Source organism: Oncorhynchus tshawytscha, linkage group LG23, assembly GCF_018296145.1.
Source record: "Oncorhynchus tshawytscha isolate Ot180627B linkage group LG23, Otsh_v2.0, whole genome shotgun sequence".
In the NCBI taxonomy this organism is placed as follows: Eukaryota; Metazoa; Chordata; class Actinopteri; order Salmoniformes; family Salmonidae; genus Oncorhynchus; species Oncorhynchus tshawytscha.
In genome coordinates this window covers 19,047,480-19,066,380 of record NC_056451.1, presented here as the reverse complement: position 1 = coordinate 19,066,380, position 18,901 = coordinate 19,047,480, and the positions used below count along the sequence as shown (strand labels likewise).

General features: G+C 44.7%; 1 protein-coding gene across 1 annotated transcript in view; it reads right to left on the bottom strand.

Moving 5' to 3' along the window:
- Positions 1–18,901, bottom strand: part of LOC112222518 (adhesion G protein-coupled receptor B1-like) — a 76,323-nt gene that overhangs the window by 12,369 nt on the left and 45,053 nt on the right. The window contains exons 4-11 of the mRNA XM_042304403.1: positions 8,826–8,978; positions 6,813–6,938; positions 5,867–6,037; positions 5,307–5,486; positions 4,174–4,338; positions 3,895–4,059; positions 1,850–1,951; positions 1–103 (exon numbers count right to left, since the gene is read on the bottom strand). The exon at positions 1–103 is cut by the window's left edge and continues 4 nt beyond it. Coding sequence (XP_042160337.1) covers positions 1–103; positions 1,850–1,951; positions 3,895–4,059; positions 4,174–4,338; positions 5,307–5,486; positions 5,867–6,037; positions 6,813–6,938; positions 8,826–8,978 — 1,165 coding nt within the window. The remainder of the gene's footprint in view (positions 104–1,849; positions 1,952–3,894; positions 4,060–4,173; positions 4,339–5,306; positions 5,487–5,866; positions 6,038–6,812; positions 6,939–8,825; positions 8,979–18,901) is intronic.

Here is an 18,901-nt window from a genome sequence, read left to right as displayed (position 1 = left end):
GTTTGGATGCTGCGGTAGTCATTGGAGATACACTTCATATAAGTGGGGTTCTCCCAGTAGGCTATTCCTTCGTCATCCAGAGTGCACCGCCTCAGGATCAGCCCTGGATGGGGACACAGACTGGGGAGTTAACATCACTAGAACCGTGGGATCCCAGAGGCATAACCCATCCTAAGCCAAGTCATGTCTTCTGGGTATCCCTCTGGCTCGGTGTAGATAGGGAAGGTTAGTAAGGGTTTGCTCTGAGACATGGCTGTAGACTCTTATGGCGTCTAACGTCTGAAGCCATTGGAGTCGACAGCTACAGTGTATTCGGAAAGTATTCAGACCCCTTAACTTTTTTTCACATTTTTTTAAGTTACAGCCTTGTTCTAAAATTCATTCAGTATTTTTTCCCTCATCAATCGACACAAAATACTGCAAAATGGCAAAGCAAAAACATGTTTTTATAATGTTTTGCAAATGTATATAAAAAACAGCAGAAATACCTTATTTACTTATAGTAAGTATTCAGACCCTTTTCTATGAGACTCGAAATTGAGCTCAGATGAATTATATTTTCATTGATCATCCTTAAGATGTTTCTACAACTTCATTGGAGTCCACTTGTGGTAAATTAAACTGATTGGACATTATTTGGAAAGGCACACACCTGTCTATATAAGGTCCCACAGTTGACAGTGCATGTCAGAGCAAAAACCAACCCATGAGGTCAAAGGAATTGTCCGTGGAGCCCCGAGACAGGATTGTGTGGAGGCACATACATGTCTGCAGCATTGTAGGTCGACAAGAACACAGTGGCCTCCATAATTCTCAAATGGAAGAAGTTTGGAATCACCAAGACTCTTCCTAGAGCTGGCCGCTCGGCCAAACTGAGCAATCAGGGGTGAAAGGCCCTGGTCAGAGAGTTGACAAAGAACCCAATGGTCACTCTGACAGAGCTCCAGAGTTCCTCTGTGGAATTGGGAGAACCTTCCAGAAGGCCAAACATCTCTGCAGAACTCCACCAATCAGGTCTTTATGGTAGAGTGGCCAGACAGAAGCTACTCCTCAGTAAAAGGCACATGACAGCCCACATGGAGTTTCACAAACAGTACCTAGAAATCTTTGGTCTGAATGCCAAGCATCACATGTGGAGGAAACCTGGCACAATCCCTACAGTAAAGCATGGTGGTGGCAACATCATGCTGTGGGGAGGTCTTTCAGCGGCAGGGACTAGGAGACTAGTCAGGATTGAGGGAAAGATGAACTGAGCAAAGTACAGAGAGATCCTTGATGAAAACCTGCTCCACATGCCAAGTACGTCAGATTGGGGCGAAGGTTCACCTTCCAACAGGACAATGACCTTAAGCCCTTAGCAAAGGCAACACAGGACTGGCATCGGGACAAGTCTCTGAAAGTCCTTTAGTGGCCCAGCCAGAGCCCGGATTTGAACCCGATCAAACTTCTCTATAGTGACCTGAAAATAGCTTTGCAGCGATGCTCCCCATCTAACCTGACAGAGTTTGAAAGAATATGTAGAGACGAATGGGCGAAATTCGACAAATACAGGTGTGCCAAGCTTGTATTGTCATACCCAAGAAGACTCGAGGCTGTAGTAAATGCGGTGCTTCAACAAAGTACTGAGTATTGGGTCTAAATACTTATGTAAATGTAATATTTCAGTTGTTATTGTTTTTGCAAACATCTAGTTTTTTCATTCTGGGGTATTGTGTGTAGACTGATGAGGGATTTTAAAAAAAGTATATTTTAGAAATAGGCTGTAATGTAACAAAATGTGAGAAAGTCAAGGGGTCTGAATACATTCCGAATGCACTGTATGTCTCAGGGTAAAAGGGAGGTAGCTCACCATTGGCATTGGGAGGGCAGCGTACGGCCGCTGTGTCCCCTGCTGGAGTCATTTTCCACACTACGTTGGAGAAGTTCTCTTCTGCACAGATCTCATGAGGCTCTGCACCAAAACCAATCAGAGCAAACATCAGTATTATACCAATCTGAGTGTCAAATGGGTCGTTCCACAGATTCAGTGCCTTTTCAGAAGTGTAACTTCGTTTGATTTCACAACATGTGTACATTCTGTTCCCAATTTCCCATCTCAAGAGGTTAAATAAAGAAAAGACTAGTAAGTGCCAAATAAAGTAACAGGGTTTCCTTTTAAATCAGCCATGAATCCCCTTGTGACAGAAGCTTGTTGGGTGCAACAGGGAGTGGCAATTAAATGCAATCTTCACAAAAAAAGATTCTAGCCTATCCATTGTCACAATGTGGCCCTTTTGGGTGTATATCATGGCTTCCCCCTCTCTTACTCTAGCTCCCACCCCAGGTTTTACAAAAGTCATAAAGTCCTGGTAGAAACTCTCTTACTGCTATGGAGTATTGAGGGAGAGAGCCTATGGAGAACAAAGACATTATTCTTGCCAAAACTCCTAATCCCCAAAATTGGAGAAATAAACAATATTTCTATTTTTGAGAATGTTGAAGTATTCAACTGTATGTATGTAGTGAATCCACTCTGAGTTTCCTGCTCTTGAACTGTCCCCACCCCTTTCCTTTGTCTACCAAGCCGTCACATCGGCTTAGCCCACTAGGGATTTTTCTATCATGTCAGTAACCAATGTATGCTCTATTGTGTGTGTGTGTTTTTGTAATTCTGAGATTGATTCGAATTGATTGGTTAGTAAATAAATAAATAAGCCAATTTGTATAGCACTGATTCATAATTTGTGCTAGGGTTCGTGCAGATATCCCAATGTTTGCGACATTCAGGATTGAGACGGATGAGGTAATAATACATTAATATGTGACTGTAATCGATAAGATATGAACATATTAGGGAAATAAATACTATTTAATTATTTTCCCGTGGTGCCCCGACTTCCTAGTTAATTAAAGTCACATGATTAGTATAATCACGTAAGGAATAATTACACATAGAGAATTGATTTGATAATATAAGTCTTCACATTTTATGATAGTCAACCCTACAACACTATCTATGGGTATCAGGGTTGACGTGTTATCCTCGACCCACTCAGTTTTCTGCCACAAAATACCAGAAAAATGCCAAAAATAGTTAAAACAGCTCACCTTCTTTAACACTATGATTTGATTATAAGATGTTCATTGTTTCTATTGAAAGAAAAATAGGAATAGTTTCACTAACTGAGTGATTAGTTTCACTAAATTAAAACGAGAGTTCAGTTCATGTAACAGGGTTGACCATAAAATGAGAGTTCAGTTCATAGAACATGGTTGACCATAAAATGAGAGTTCAGTTCATATAACAGGGTTGACCATAAAATGAGAGTTCAGTTCATATAACAGGGTTGACCATAAAATGAGAGTTCAGTTCATATAACAGGGTTGACCATAAAATGAGAGTTCAGTTCATATAACAGGGTTGACCATGGTCTCTCTCCCTCCCTCTCGCTCTCCCTCTCCAACACACCTGCTGTCTCAAACTCTGAATGCTCGGCTATGAAAAGCCAACTGACATTTACTCTGACCTGCTGACCTGTTGCACCCTCTACATCCACAGTGATAATTATTATTTGACCCTGCTGGTTATCTATGAATGTTTGAACATATTGAAGAACGATCTGGCCGTAATGGCCATGTACTCTTATAATCTCCACCTGCCACAGCCAGAAGAGGACAGGCCACCCCTCAGAGCCTAGTTCCTCTCTAGCTTTCTTCCTAGGTTCCTTCCTTTCAAGGGAGGATTTCCTAGCCACCATGCTTCGACACCTGCATTGTCTGACTTTGGGGTTTTAGGATGGGTTTCTGTAGAAGCAATTTGTAACATCAGCTGATGTAAGGCTTTATAAATGCATTTGATTGGTTGATTGATTGAGTAAGAGCACACCTTTCCATGACTGTTTTTTGACTACTCACCTGGACACCGCTTCTCATTGCAGCGGCGCACCTCCTCCCGATCTCCAGGACAATTTTCACCCCCAAAGAAGGGCCCATAGCAAATCCTCTGTCTCTGTTGGCTCCCCCCGCCACATGTCTTGGTGCAGCCCACCCACGACGTCCAAGGATGCCACTTACCCTCCACTAAGACACAGAACACAGCTCTAATGGTTAAGATCAGGATAGGCGGATAATAAACTGATCCTAGATTTGTCCCTCTGGGCAACTTCTACAGAGAGTTTTGACAGCAGATGTTACCTGGGCACTCCCGTAGGAAGCAGTCTCTGGTCTCTATCCACTCCCCGCGACACTCTGATCCTCCGTACGAAGGTCCGTTACACTCCCTGATGCGCTGCATGGTCCCGTTGGAGCAGGACGCAGAGCATGAACCCCAATTAGCCCACTCATTCCACACTCCATCAACTGGGACAGCAGAGTGAGAGAGAGAGAGAGCAGAGAGGGAGAGGGGCATGGGAGACATGAAGAGGGAGAGGGAGAGACAGAGAGAGAGAGGGAGAGAGAGAGAGAGAGAGAGAGAGAGAGAGAAAGAGAGAGAGAAGAGAGAGAGAGAGAGAGAGAGAGAGAGAGAGAGAGAGAGAGAGACACTCATTGGGGAGAATTAACAAAAAAACAGAGCAAACTAGAATGCTATTTGGCCTTAAACAGAGAGTACACAGTGGCAGAATACCTGGCCACTGTGACTGACCCAAACTTAAGGAAAGCTTTGACTATGTACTGACTCAGTGAGCATAGCCTTGCTATTGAGAAAGGCCGCCGTAGGCAGACATGGCTCTCAAGAGAAGACAGGCTATGTGCTCACTGCCCACAAAATGAGATGGAAACTGAGCTGCACTTCCTAACCTCCTGCCCAATCTATGACCATATTAGAGAGACATATTTCCTTCAGATTACACAGATCCACAAAGAATTCTTAAACAAATCCAATTTTGATAAACTCCCATATCTACTGGGTGAAATTCCACAGTGTGCCATCACAGCAGCAAGATTTGTGACCTGTTGCTACAAGAAAAGGGCAACCAGTGAAGAACAAACACCATTGTAAATACAACCCAGAGAGAGAGAGAGAGAGACAGAGAAATAGAGAGAGCGAGAGAGAGAGAGAGAGAGAGAGAGATCAAGGTTACTTCTGTACATGTATTAGTTTGTCTACGTCTCTGTGTGCATAATGCAACGTACACACATTGTACAGGCTAAAAGCCTTCATCCCTCATACATAAACAAGAACCTTTTCAAATTTGTCTCTGTAATTAACTGTAGACGTTACTGCCATGATGACTGAAGTTGTCAAAAGTAGTGCACTATATAGTGAATACTGCAGGGTGCCATTTTGGACACAGATGAGTAAGAATCCAGTAAGAAATCTGTGTCACCTGGGCAGACAGCGATGTTGCAGAACTTGGTCTGTTTCTCCGGCCCCATACAGGGGTCTCCCCCAAACTGAGGGGGCTTGCAGCTTCGCGTGCGATCCCGGTAACCACGACCGCAGGTTGACGAACACAAGCTCCATGGCGACCACTCGTCCCAAGTCCCGTGCACTGCAATCAGAGCGGCTAGGGTATGATTTATAGAGAGAACCACACAGACCTTCACCACGACAACAACAACAACAACAACAACAACATCAACTCCAAAACACATAAACATCCAACACTCTATGGTACAAACCAGCCTGTTGCCATAATGCAGTCACAAACATCCTTCTCTCAGTGCCTGCATGGTTCTCCTGTGTAGACTATGACCTTATTTCAGTGTTTAATGTATTCACCTGCATAGTTCCATATTAATGTCCTGGTCTGGAGCGTTACTGTCTGTTACGAAAGAGAAGCCCCAGGATGCATTGCACAGAGAGGTTGGGTAAAGTGGAGCCAGGAGAGGGCTGGAGACGAGGGGCAGCAAGGAGGCAGCCGGGGGTGGGAGGGGCTCAGCTTACCTGGACAGACGGCAGAGTTGTTGCAGGGCCTCTGCTCTCGGAGCGTGCCGCTGCACTGGGTGCTGTAGGAGGAGGAGACACAGAAACGTGTGCGGCTCTGCCAGCCCTCACCACACGTGGCCGAACACACACTCCACGACGACCACTCCTCACCTGACGCAGCCTGGTCCACTGAGGGGAAGGGAGGGAGGGAGGGAGGGAGGGAGGGAGGGAGGGAGGGAGGGAGGGTGGAGGGGGGAGGGATGATCCAGGGTGGAGGGGGAGGAGAAGGGCCGAAACTAATTATCATGCAGGAACAGCCTCCCATTGGCCAAAATAGGAAGGGATGTGGCATGGTTTGGCGTAGAGGAGATTCTGTGCTGCCAGGCTCTCTGGGCTCTGATTCCATATCCTTAGCATTGACTTTACATACAGAGGAAGGCAATGTGATTGGCTACTGGATATGTCAATCATTTCCCTGGCTGCCATGACTGCCCAATGCATTCAGCAGACCCGGTCAGTCAGTCAAGCCTAGTCTGACCAATGGGAAAGGTTGGTCAGTCATGGCTGTCCAATGGGAAAGCTGGGGTGAGGGGGGGACCTGATTTGCTAGTTCAGAGGAGGCATCATTCATAGAGAGGAAGGACTTATCCAGTTTTCAAGACAGGACACAATCTCCAGTATAGCAGCTACATTCAAAACCTCACGAAAGTACAAAACAGCAAACAGTTTCACCCGATTTATTCAGGGTCCATGTTGGAATTAGTGCTGTGGCACTTAGGCAAGAAGGATTTTGGGAGATTTTGATGGATGTACAGGCCTATGTGAGGGAGGGATTCAGGGATAGCTAGCTATAGCCTTGGTGCAGTGACAGACTATAATGGTAGGAGGTGGTCTTGTGTGGTCTGTGACCCAAGCGGCTGTTAGAGACTGATGCATGGGCTCCCTCTGCGTCCTGTTGTCTTACCTGTCTGTGGGGCCTGCTGTCCGCCGCCACCGCCCCGCGTCTTGTCTACCTCGCCACCGCCGCCATCGCGCTTGCGGCTGTCCACGGAGCGAAGTGATTGGCTGCGAGAGAGATGACGGCCTTTGCCTAGAGGGGTGGGGCAAGGCCAGGGGGGGAGGGGTTAGCAACTTAACCACCAATGGCATTTTGTTTTTAGGACACAACCGTGACGTGATTGGTCACCCAGAAGAGCATCAGCCAAACTTGGGAATTTTGTAATGGAAAACCAGGTGTGGTGTGTGATTGTGTTTGTGTATTTACGGTGTGTCTCGCTGTCTTTTTTTACTTTGGAACCGTGTTTGTCGTTGCTCAAACATTTGGAATTCTGACATTGATCACAATCTATCAATATACCTATAGTTCTGAAGACTGGAAGAGTGATACAGAGCTATTGGAAGCCCTATTCCTAAGTCCTCCTTGCTTCTATAGAATGGATTATACGCACATTGCAGTGTGAGGGATTCTTCAGTCTCTTTCTTAAGAGTTATGGTTTTGTATTTGCCTTGAGAGGTTGACTATGTCCAAATAATTGCATCGATCAAAGTCCCCTTTCCAACATGGCCTCCTTACATCACAAGAATGACTTGTTGGACGGAAGAGAGTGGAGGGAATAAAGGACAAGAGAAAATAAAAGTACAGAGAGAAATAACAGAGAAATGAGATTGAGAGAAGAAGAACAAAAGAGAAAGAGAGTCAAAGAGATACAGACATAGATATTTAGATTGAGACGGGTACACACACATGCCCACATATACACACTAGTGGTGCGCAGGTCAGCTGTTTGTTCACACACACCCGGATTTGCTAATAACCCATCGGCTACACCCGACACAGTATGTGATAAAGTGAAAATCTGAGGCCCGCATCAGACCCTAACTGGCTAATATAGAAAATGCGCTGTAGTCTATAGTCAGAGACGATGGGAGTTGTTTTTGATAGGGGGTAAAGGATTTCTTTTTGCCTGATTTAGCTATGTTCCTGCTTTATAATTCACAACATTTTGGTAGGTTTGGCTGTGAAAACAACCCAACATGTTTCTGATCAAATTTCAATTTGGCTGGATGCATATTTTATCGAGTTTTGTGATGCTGAAAAATATTGCACCTCTACAGACGGTATCTGACTGTGCATTCTCTCAAGATGCTCAAAGAAAGAAATCATATTTCACCTGCATTTGGTGTGACATTTTACTGCAAGAAATGCTTCATTCTGCAGGAGTTAATATCAAGGCTATGTGAGAGTTTATAGACCTACAGTCAGTGTCCAGATGTCAGTTTCCATTTAACTCATCTGAACAGTAGGCTACAGTTCCCTTGACGTGCAATAGGCCTATTTGAAGTCCCCATCTTGTGACTGTTGAATTTGTATAGCGTCTCACAATCATCACACATAACATAACACTGCTATCACCTTATTTTACCACTTCACCAAATCTTTCCGAAACATGACTTTTCTGGCCTCCCTTCTCTCTATTTTCAACTCTCTTTTTTGCAGCTTTTCTCTTATTGAATCACAGAAAAGTCTGACGTTGACCTTTTTGCCTCCGTGGATCGACATGAATTTTTTCTGCCTCTTCCCAAAAACATTTGGTGTTTGGTGTGTAGACTATTTGGCACGTGTATATTTAGGCCCTAAAGCTTAGGCTTGGGCACTAATGCCAGATAGTCGAAAATAACGAAATAAAAATGTAGCCTATTGATAAAAATTACACAAGAATTATACATTTATGGAATTGTTAAGGTATTGTTTTCTCTTTATTCAACCCACCTGCTTTTCATCCACACAATATGTCATGACCTAAACATGCCCATCCCACAGATATAACTGTAGGGATGTACCTGCTGGGACTGCAGGTTATGAGTCAACCCGCACATCACTTATGCACACACACTCACATACACACACACACAGAAACAAACACATACACACATGTACGCACACACATGGTCGGGGCAATGTCTTTGACAAGCTCACCACTGCAGGGCTGAGGGTTACAGGGCCTTCCCTCCTCCACTACTCCCTCACACATCTCCTCCGGGGGAGATTGACAGGTACGGCTCCGGGTCTGAACGCCACCACCACAGTCACTGCTGCACTCCTTCCACTCTGCCCACACACTCCAGCCACCTGTAGAGGCACACACACACACACACACACACACACACACACACACACACACACACACACACACACACACACACACACACACACACACACACACACACACACACACACACACACACACACACAGTTAGCCACTGTTTTCATGCAAAACATCCCTTTAAATTAAAACATAAAGGTGTACAGGAGTGATAAATGTCATTGTCATTTCAGAATCCATGTCCAGTAATTCTCATTTGAGGTTTCTCCATTAAGCTATGGCTGCTGTTATGAGGAAGAGGAGGAGGAGGAGCGTATAAATAGCAGCAGCTGAATGGTCTTCTTCTTTTAGCCTGCATCCCAAATGGTACCCTATTCCCTATATAGTGCATTGGGCACTATATAGGGGATAGGGTAGCATTTGGGACACCGCCTGTGTGTCTTCTCTATGTCCTATAGTTCATGAATGTTTAATGGGGCAGACAGATGCCTTTCAGCTCCCACAGGCCCCCACAAATATGTATTAATCTGCATGAATAGAACATGATGCTGGATGACGTCCAGACACACACAGTTTTAATTACTCGCAAATCAGTTTCCTCAGGGCAACCGGTGGGGTGGGGTGAGAAGGAAGGGAGGGCCTTGAAGTGCACAGAGCACTTGAAACAGTTAATTGAGTGGAGAAGGATATATATATATATATATATATATATATATATATATATATATATATATATATATATATAGAGAGAGAGAGAGAGAGAGAGAGAGATAGAGAGAGAGGGAGAGAGATAGAGAGAGAGAGAGAGAGCGAGAGAGAGAGAGAGAGAGAGATAGAGAGAGAGAGAGAGGGAGAGAAAAGCATCAGAAATGTGTCATTAAAATGCTTTACACCCAGGTAATCCAAGGTTTAAAGGAATTCCATACGTACAATCTAAGGACAGAAAAAAACCATTTTCAATGGAAAATAGCCTCAATATTGTTTCTGAATTTAGCTGTTGACTATGCACCACTGAGCACAGTCAATACCCATTTGTTTTCTCCAGGATGACCGACTGAGGCCAGATTGTTTACTTGTGACTGTGAAATTGGATTTGTTTAAGTTTCTGTGACCTGAGTCCATATCCATCAACCAATCCCAGGCAGCGCTAACAGTAAACCACCAAAATAGCACCACACCACAACAACCTATCCACCAGTCAGAGCAAAGTCAAGCACCCCCCCCCAAACAATGACAAGTACAGTACCTCCCCCTCATACACACACTCAATTTTAAATGCACACTAAAAAGCCCCTCCACCCACTCCACCCAATGACATTTTAAATGGATGCTTTGTGGCACATTGACTGCTCCTAGGGGCAAATGAAGAGGGTGAAATTATAGCAAAATAACCTTCAGCTCCTTTTCCCCATGAATCATTTTGGGCTTATTAGGATGAAAGGCTTCAGCTTATGAATACAGAGAGAATGAGAGAGTGCTGTTTTCGTGGAGGGAAGTGTGTCTGTCAAATAAACGTTTTGGAGAGACAAAGAGAGAGAGGGGGTAGAGAGAGAGAGAGAGTAAGAGAAAAAAAAACTCAATTTGCAGATAAGATTATCTCAGAGAAACAACAGAAGAGTATGAACTTTTTTTGTCCAATAATCCCAGTCAGGCAGGGTGGAAGAGGACGGAAGAGAATCATGCAGAGTTTTCTTTCTCTGTCCTCAAGGACATTTCATTATGTTCTCAATAATACAGTGGACTTCAATTGTTGGGCTTTACAGCACAGCTCAGCACAGCCTAACCCAGCCCCGTGTATCTAAACCCATTACAGTCTCAGTCACTCCTTCATCACACCAAAACTTCCTCCTCTCTCCTCCTCTTTCCTCCCTACTCCCTCTCCGCCTCTGTCCTCCCTCTCTCTTATTGTCTGTTCTTATGTGCTCCCTCTACATATCTCCAAATCTCATACTGTACTTACTCCTCCCCATATCTCTCAAGCACACATGCACACTCATTCAAATATATGTAGTACAGTTCTCAGTGTGCGTACTGTACGTGTAGTTGTGTGTGTGTGCTTGCATGGGTGTCCATCTTTCATAGTTAACTTCTTCTGAAGTCACCTTCCCCTCCCATTTGAAGCACTGTAACGACTGCACTGGCATCTCCATTACATATCAGGTTCCTGCTCCAACTGAAATCATCAATAGCAGGCAAACTCTCCAACCCCGAGGAAAATCACCCCTCTACAATCAATACAGCTAATGTAACCCTATATTGAGAGAGAGAGAGAGAGAGAGAGAGAGAGAGAGAGAGAGAGTTAGAGAGAGAGAAAGAGTTAGAAAGAGAGAGAGAGAGAGAGAGAGAGAGTTAGAGAGAGAGAGAGTTAGAGAGAGAGAGAGTTAGAGAGAGAGAGAGAGAGAGAGAGAGAGAGAGAGAGAGAGAGAGTTAGAGAGAGAGAGAGTTAGAGAGAGAGAGAGAGAGAGGGAATGAAGGGGCAAAGACTGCATAATAAATAAAACTGATAGTTGTCTATCTCTGTATGAGTATAATAATGACGGTATGAGTTTCCCTGAATTTATATAGGCTTGTGAGTATTATGTGTACACGTCTGTGTGTGTGTGTGTGTGTGTGTGTGTGTGTGTGTGTGTGTGTGTGTGTGTGTGTGTGTGTGTGTGTGTGTGTGTGTGTGTGTGTGTGTGTGTGTGTGTGTGTGTGTGTGGATGTGTGTGTGTGTGTGTGTGTATGGCTGCGCGTGTGTGAGTGTGTGGCTGCGTGTGTGTGCGTACAAGTCTTGTGTGATTAGTGTCTGGGCTGAGTGGCTGTATGGTTGAGCTCTATCAAACGGCTAGTGCTGACACCCAGAGGACATAAGCAGTCAACTGCAGGCTAGAGATAACAGAGAGAGAGAGAGAGAGAGAGAGAGAAAAAGAATGGAGAGAGGGGGAAGGAGAGATAGAGAGAGAGAGAGAGAGAAAAGAGAGAGAGAGAGAGAGAGAGAAAGACAGAGAGAGAGAGAGAGAGAGAGAGAGAGAGAAGGGAGAGAGGGGGAAGGAGAGATAGAGATAAGGAAGGAGAGAGGGTGGCAGGGGTTGAGGCAAAAGGAAAGTGACAGAGAGATAAGGAGGGAGAGAGAGGGGGATATGCCATATGAAAGCTCATGTGTAAAGTTTGCTAGATGTTCTACATTATCTTTGTCCGCACATGAGAGCACACATCATTGAACATTAATACATTAAAACCTCTTGAAGCTAGGGGGCAGAATTTTCACTTTTGGATAAATAGCGTGCCCAATTTCAACTTCCTACTACTCATGCAAAAATATAAGATATGCATATTATTCATAGATTTGGATAGGAAACACTTCAACGTTTCTAAAACTGTTTGAATCTTCTACAGATGCACAATCGAGAGCATCCTGGCGGGCTGTATCACCGCCTGGTACGGCAACTGCTCCGCCCTCAACCGTAAGGCTCTCCAGAGGGTAGTGAGGTCTGCACAACGCATCACCGGGGGCAAACTACCTGCCCTCCAGGACACCTACACCACCCGATGTTACAGGAAGGCCATAAAGATCATCAAGGACATCAACCACCCGAGCCACTGCCTGTTCACCCCGCTATCATCCAGAAGGCGAGGTCAGTACAGGTGCATCAAAGCTGGGACCGAGAGACTGAAAAACAGCTTCTATCTCAAGGCCATCAGACTGTTAAACAGCCACCACTAACATTGAGTGGCTGCTGCCAACACACTGACAATGACACTGACTCAACTCCAGCCACTTTAATAATGGGAATTGATGGGAAATGATGTAAATATATCACTAGCCACTTTAAACAATGCTACCTTATATAATGTTACTTACCCTACATTATTCATCTCATATGCATACGTATATACTGTACTCAATATCATCGACTGCATCCTTATGTAGTACATGTATCACTAGCCACTTTAACTATGCCACTTTGTTTACATACTCGTCTCATATGTATATACTGTACTCGATACCATCTACTGTATCTTGCCTATGCTGCTCTGTACCATCACTCATTCATATATCTTTATGTACATATTCTTTATCCCCTTACACTGTGTATAAGACAGTAGTTTTGGAATTGTTAGTTAGATTACTTGGTTGGTTATTACTGCATTGTCGGAACTAGAAGCACAAGCATTTCGCTACACTCACATTAACATCTGCTAACCATGTGTATGTGACAAATAAAATTTGATTTGATTTGATTTGATTTTGAATCATGTCTGTGAGTATAACAGAATTTATGTAACAGGCAAAACCCTGAGGACTAACTGTTCAGATTTTCTTTTTTCCTCTATGTTCCCTGAATTGTCTTTGCCATGGCATATTTCATAGGAACCTATTCTCAGTTCTTACCGCTTCCACTGGATGTCACCAGTCTTTGGAATTTGGTTGAGGTTATTCCTTTGTGCAATGAAGAAGAAGGCCAACTCGGACTGGGGACACTTTTGTGAGTTGCGCAAGACGTGAAAAGCAGCGCTAGTTTGTTTTCTTTCCTGTATTGAATACAGATTGCTCCGTCTACAATTTGATAAATTATTAACGTTAAAAAATACCTAATGTTATATTACAAAAGTAGTTTGAAATATTTTGGCAAAGTTTATAGGCAACTTTTGAAATATTTTGTAGTGACATTGTGTTTTTGTAAGCGTTTTTTTCTGGATCAAATGCGCTTTATAAATGGACATTTTGGATAAATATGGATGGAATTAATCGAACAAAAGGACCAATTGTGATGTTTATGGGACATATTGGAATGCCAACAAAAGAAGCTCGTCAAAGGTAATGCATGTTTTATATTTTATTTCAGCGTTTTGTGTTGCGCCTGCAGGGTTGAAATATGCTAGCTCCTTTGTTCACTGCTGGTGCAGATGGTGCAGGCTATCAGATAATAGCTTCTTATGCTTTCGCCAAAAAGCATTTTTAAAATCTGACATGTTGGCTGGATTCACAACAAGTGTAGCTTTAATTGAGTATCTTACATGTGTGATTTAATGAAAGTTTGAATTGTATAGCATTTTATTTGAATCTGGCAATTGGCCAGTTGAGACATTTGCGTCCCGCCTATCCCTAAGAGGTTTTAAGAGATAGAACAACCCGTGTATTTTCCTTTAAAAAAGTAATTACCCCGACCACATGTAAATAACACACTTTTCTCATCAATTAAGTAAAGGTCAATGATACTTCACAATATTATAATTTGTCATTCTCCGTCGTTCTCGCTCTCTCCTCCCTCTCTCTCTCATCTTTTCTTCTACTCTATATCTCTCTACTTCTCTTTCCCTTTTTCCTACCCTCTCCTTCACCCTCTCTCCATCCCTCTTTCTCTCACTCTCTAATTCCCTCTCCATCTTTTTGTGTTCATTCAGACAGTGCTATAGGCTGCATCCAGCAGGTATAATCCAGTGCCTACAGTCAGTCATTCAGTATCCTGCTCTGGATAAATATTTGAACAGCAGCACTCACACAATCCCATCCTATCGATCCCTCTCCCCCCCTCCTCTCCCTCTGGGGCCAGGAAGCTTAAACTCAGGTGTCCTCCCAGAACTATATCAACAGCCCTACCCGGTCTATGGTGACATTACCGCCTATTCCCTCTAACCCCATCTAAAATTCTTAGTCTTCAGTTCCAACTTCAAACCTCCCAGCACAACATCAACACCCTTACCAGTTTGGTGGTGACATTATACTCCATGCACTTCAGTTCCCATCGTCAACCCTCTGTTGTCATTACCCCCTACCCTATCTAACCCCCTATCCTTCAGTTCACATCCTCAACCCTCTGTTGTCATTACCCCCTACCCTTTCTAACCCCATATCCATTAGGTCCCATCCTCAACTCTCTGTTGTCATTACCCCCTACCCTATCTAACCCCCTATCCTTCAGTTCACATCCTCAACCCTCTGGTGTCATTACCCCCTACCCTATCTAACCCCCTATCCTTCAGTTCACATCCTCAACCCTCTGTTGTCATTACCCCCTTCCCTATCTAACCCCCTATCCTTCAGTTCACATCCTCAACCCTCTGGTGTCATTACCCCCTACCCTAAACTAACCCCCTATCCATTAGGTCTCATCCTCAACTCTCTGTTGTCATTACCCCCTACCCTATCTAACCCCTATCCTTCAGTTCACATCCTCAACCCTCTGGTGTCATTACCCCCTACCCTATCTAACCCCCTATCCATTAGGTCCCATCCTCAACTCTCTGTTGTCATTACCCCCTACCCTATCTAACCCCTATCCTTCAGTTCACATCCTCAACCCCCTGGTGTCATTACCCCCTACCCTATCTAACCCCCTATCCTTCAGTTTCCATCCTCAACACTCTGATGTCATTACCCCTACCCTACCCTATCTAATCCCCTATCCTTCAGTTCACATCCTCAACCCTCTGGTGTCATTACCCCCTACCCTATCTAACCCCCATCGTTCAGTTTCCATCCTCAACCCTCTGATGTCATTACCCCCCTACCCTACCCTATCTAACCCCCTATCCATTAGGTCCCATCCTCAACCCTCTGATGTCATTACCCCCTACCCTATCTAACCCCCTATCGTTCAGTTTCCATCCTCAACTCTCTGATGTCATTACCCCCTACCCTATCTAACCCCCTATCCATCAGTTTCCATCCTCAACTCTCTGATGTCATTACACCATACCCTATCTAACCCCCTATCCATTAGGTCCCATCCTCAACCCTCTGATGTCATTACCCCCTACCCTATCTAACCCCCTATCGTTCAGTTTCCATCCTCAGCCCTCTGGTGTCATTACCCCCTACCCTATCTAACCCCCTATCGTTCAGTTTCCATCCTCAACTCTCTGATGTCATTACCCCCTACCCTATCTAACCCCCTATCCATCAGTTCCAGCTGCCAACCTTAACCCCTACTAGGTCAATGGTGGCATTGACCCCCTGTCCCCTCTAACCCTCATGTGCTTCCGTTCCAACTTACTTTGTCCTATACCCCTGATAACTTTAACCAACATACTGTAGTAAACAACCACATTTGGAATCGCTTTTCTGTTCAGGAAAGGAATTGAAATTCATATTCAACAATGGAAAAATTCTAATTGAAAATAAATATTTATTTTCATTTTCAAATTGGAATTTTAATTCATTTCCTGAATAATTCACTGAATATAAATGGAATTTACCCCAACATCTGCCTCTCCATGCCACACCCTAACAGTTACCAGCTCCAACATCTACAACACAAAACAGAACCTCCTCTAACCATCAATGTAACACATCCCTTTAAACCACAACATCCCTTTAATCAACATTCCTTTAACATAACCTGTGAGCCCAGCTCCAGCCTTATCCTTCCCATTAGTCCGGCTGAATGGACCTATTGTCTATAAATACTTATCAGGTGGAGGGGCTGTATGCTCTCAGGTGCAGGTCAGTCAGGCAGACATTTCAATTCGGAAGATGGATGCTTCACTTCAGAGGGTGTGATAAGAAAAAGCTCAAAAGGTCCTTTGACTGGTAGGGATCAAATGGAGGCTATTCTACTTTCTCTATCAGACAGACAGGGAGACAGGGAGACGGAGAGAGAGGGAGTTGGAGAAGTAACCAGGCTTTTCTTATTTTCTCCAGACACATCCATCTTCAAGCAGAAACACCTGCTCTGATAAGGGACTAGCAAATCGTTGTGGGCGAAAATATAGGAGCACGAATACGCAAGGACACACACACGCATGCACACAGACACACACACACACATGCACATACGTACATGCACGCACACACCCACAGACCTGTTTGTCTGTTAAAAATAAACACTTTAGTTTTGAAAACAATACATTTTCTTTGGTTCTGAATTCATCCAGACAACGTTTGTTTTCATCTTGTTTGTGTCTGAGATGAGAAATGTTGGAAAGCGAGAAAAGCAGCAGATGATTTGACCTTAACTCAATAAAAGAGAAACAGTTTGACTCCAGCTGGAGGTTGTTTACAGGTTGTTACTTACAAGCCGTCCTCGATGTGCAAGGTGTCAGGCTAATGTGTTCCTATGGTTACGGCCAGGGCCTCTGTATCTATTTCCTCCATGGTGAGTAAATTGCCCACCCCCTCACCTCCCTCCATTTCCCTCCTGGGCAGTGTGTGTGAGTGTGTGTGGGTGTGTGCTTGTGCATGTGTGTATGTGTCGTGTGCAGAGTTAGAGGGACTTAAAACAATCCCCACCACTGAAATCGTCTTTCCTCCTCCTCTTCTCCTCATCCTCCTCCGGTCTCTCTAACTCGTTCTGGAGCCTACCAGGTACCTCTTCTAATGAAAGTGTCACTGTCGTCATTCTCCCTCCTACTGTCTCACAGTCACCAACCAAGGACACTACAACACACTGCTTCATTTACATGTAAGACATGGTTGCTTATTTAAAAAACCAAGGACATTACAACACACTGCTTCATTTACATGTTCTAAAGGAATGGTTACCGATTTAAAAACCAAGGACAGCTACTACTGGACCCCTGCCCTGTAGGACGTGTAGAGAGTGAGAGAAACACACACACATACACACGTACAAATGCACACACACATACACACACACTCCTAGCACAGAGTGCACTGTGGTAGACTCTCACCACGCTCTGTAATACTCTCATACATCTGAAGCCCTTCTCTCCCCACACAGCGTGGGATGGCATTGTGACTCACAGAGAAAGAGAGGGACGGAGGGATAGAGAAAGAGAAGGAGGAGGTGGATGTGGAGGGAAGGGGGGTCAGGGCAAACCTCAGGTCCCATCTCCCCCTGCCTGAGTGGTGGGCTAGAGATAGGGGGCCCTGGAGCCTGTGTGTGTGTGTGTGTGGTTGTGGGTTTGTGTGTGGGTCTGCTGTGGTTTGAAAGAGCACACGTGACATGTCTGTGCTAATGAGCTCTTCTCCTGGGCCTGTCAGGCTCTGACCAGACAGAGTGTATGTGTGTGTGTGTGTGTGTGTGTGTGTGTGTGTGTGTGTGTGTGTGTGTGTGTGTGTGTGTGTGTGTGTGTGTGTGTGTGTGTGTGTGTGTGTGTGTGTGTGTGTGTGTGTGTGTGTGTGTGTGTGTAGGAGGCGGGTGCTGTGACAGCATACCACCCCTGTGTGTCATTCCTGGGTATATCACCAACGAGGAGAGAGAAAAAAAGCCAGTACATCCCACTGAGCTGCTGCCTCATCCTTAACAAGGGCACAGAGACAAACACTCTCACACACAAACACACACACGCACTAGCACACTCTCTTAGCAGACACACATAGGCACCCAGGCGTACACACACAAACCTTTATGAAGACACACATTGAGAGACAAAGGCACACACACACAATGACATTTTGCAGTGCCTTTGGCGCACGGCGGCAGTAAACTGTACACTGCTGCCTGATCAGAGGACATTCATCTTCATTCTCCCTCTCATCAAATCTGAAGGAAGACTGAGAGCCTCAGAATGAATGCTTTAGGGAGAGAACACACACACACCACACATGCACATACATACACACATACACACCCACACAGAGGGACACAGACCAACAGCACTGACAGGATGAACCAATGAAATTAAGAAAGTGAAAGACTACAGATCAGGAAGAATTTCCAAGAGTATGAAGGAGAGAGAGAGAAGGAGATAGAGAGGGAGAGAGAAGGAGATAGAGAGGGAGAGAGAGAGAGGAGATAGAGAGGGAGAGAGAGAGAGAAGGAGATAGAGGGAGAGAAAGAGAGAAGGAGATAGAGAGGGAGAGAAGGAGATATAGAGGGAGAGAGATAGAGAAGGAGATAGAGAGGGAGAGAGAGAGAGAAGGAGATAGCGAGGGAGAGAAAGGCGGAGGTGTGACAGAGTGAAAGACAAGGAGAGAGAGAGGTGCATCGACTGCGAGCAGTGACGAGCTGCCTGTCAGAGCAACAAGGAATTCCTGGAGCAGTGCAATAGGTTGCACGCA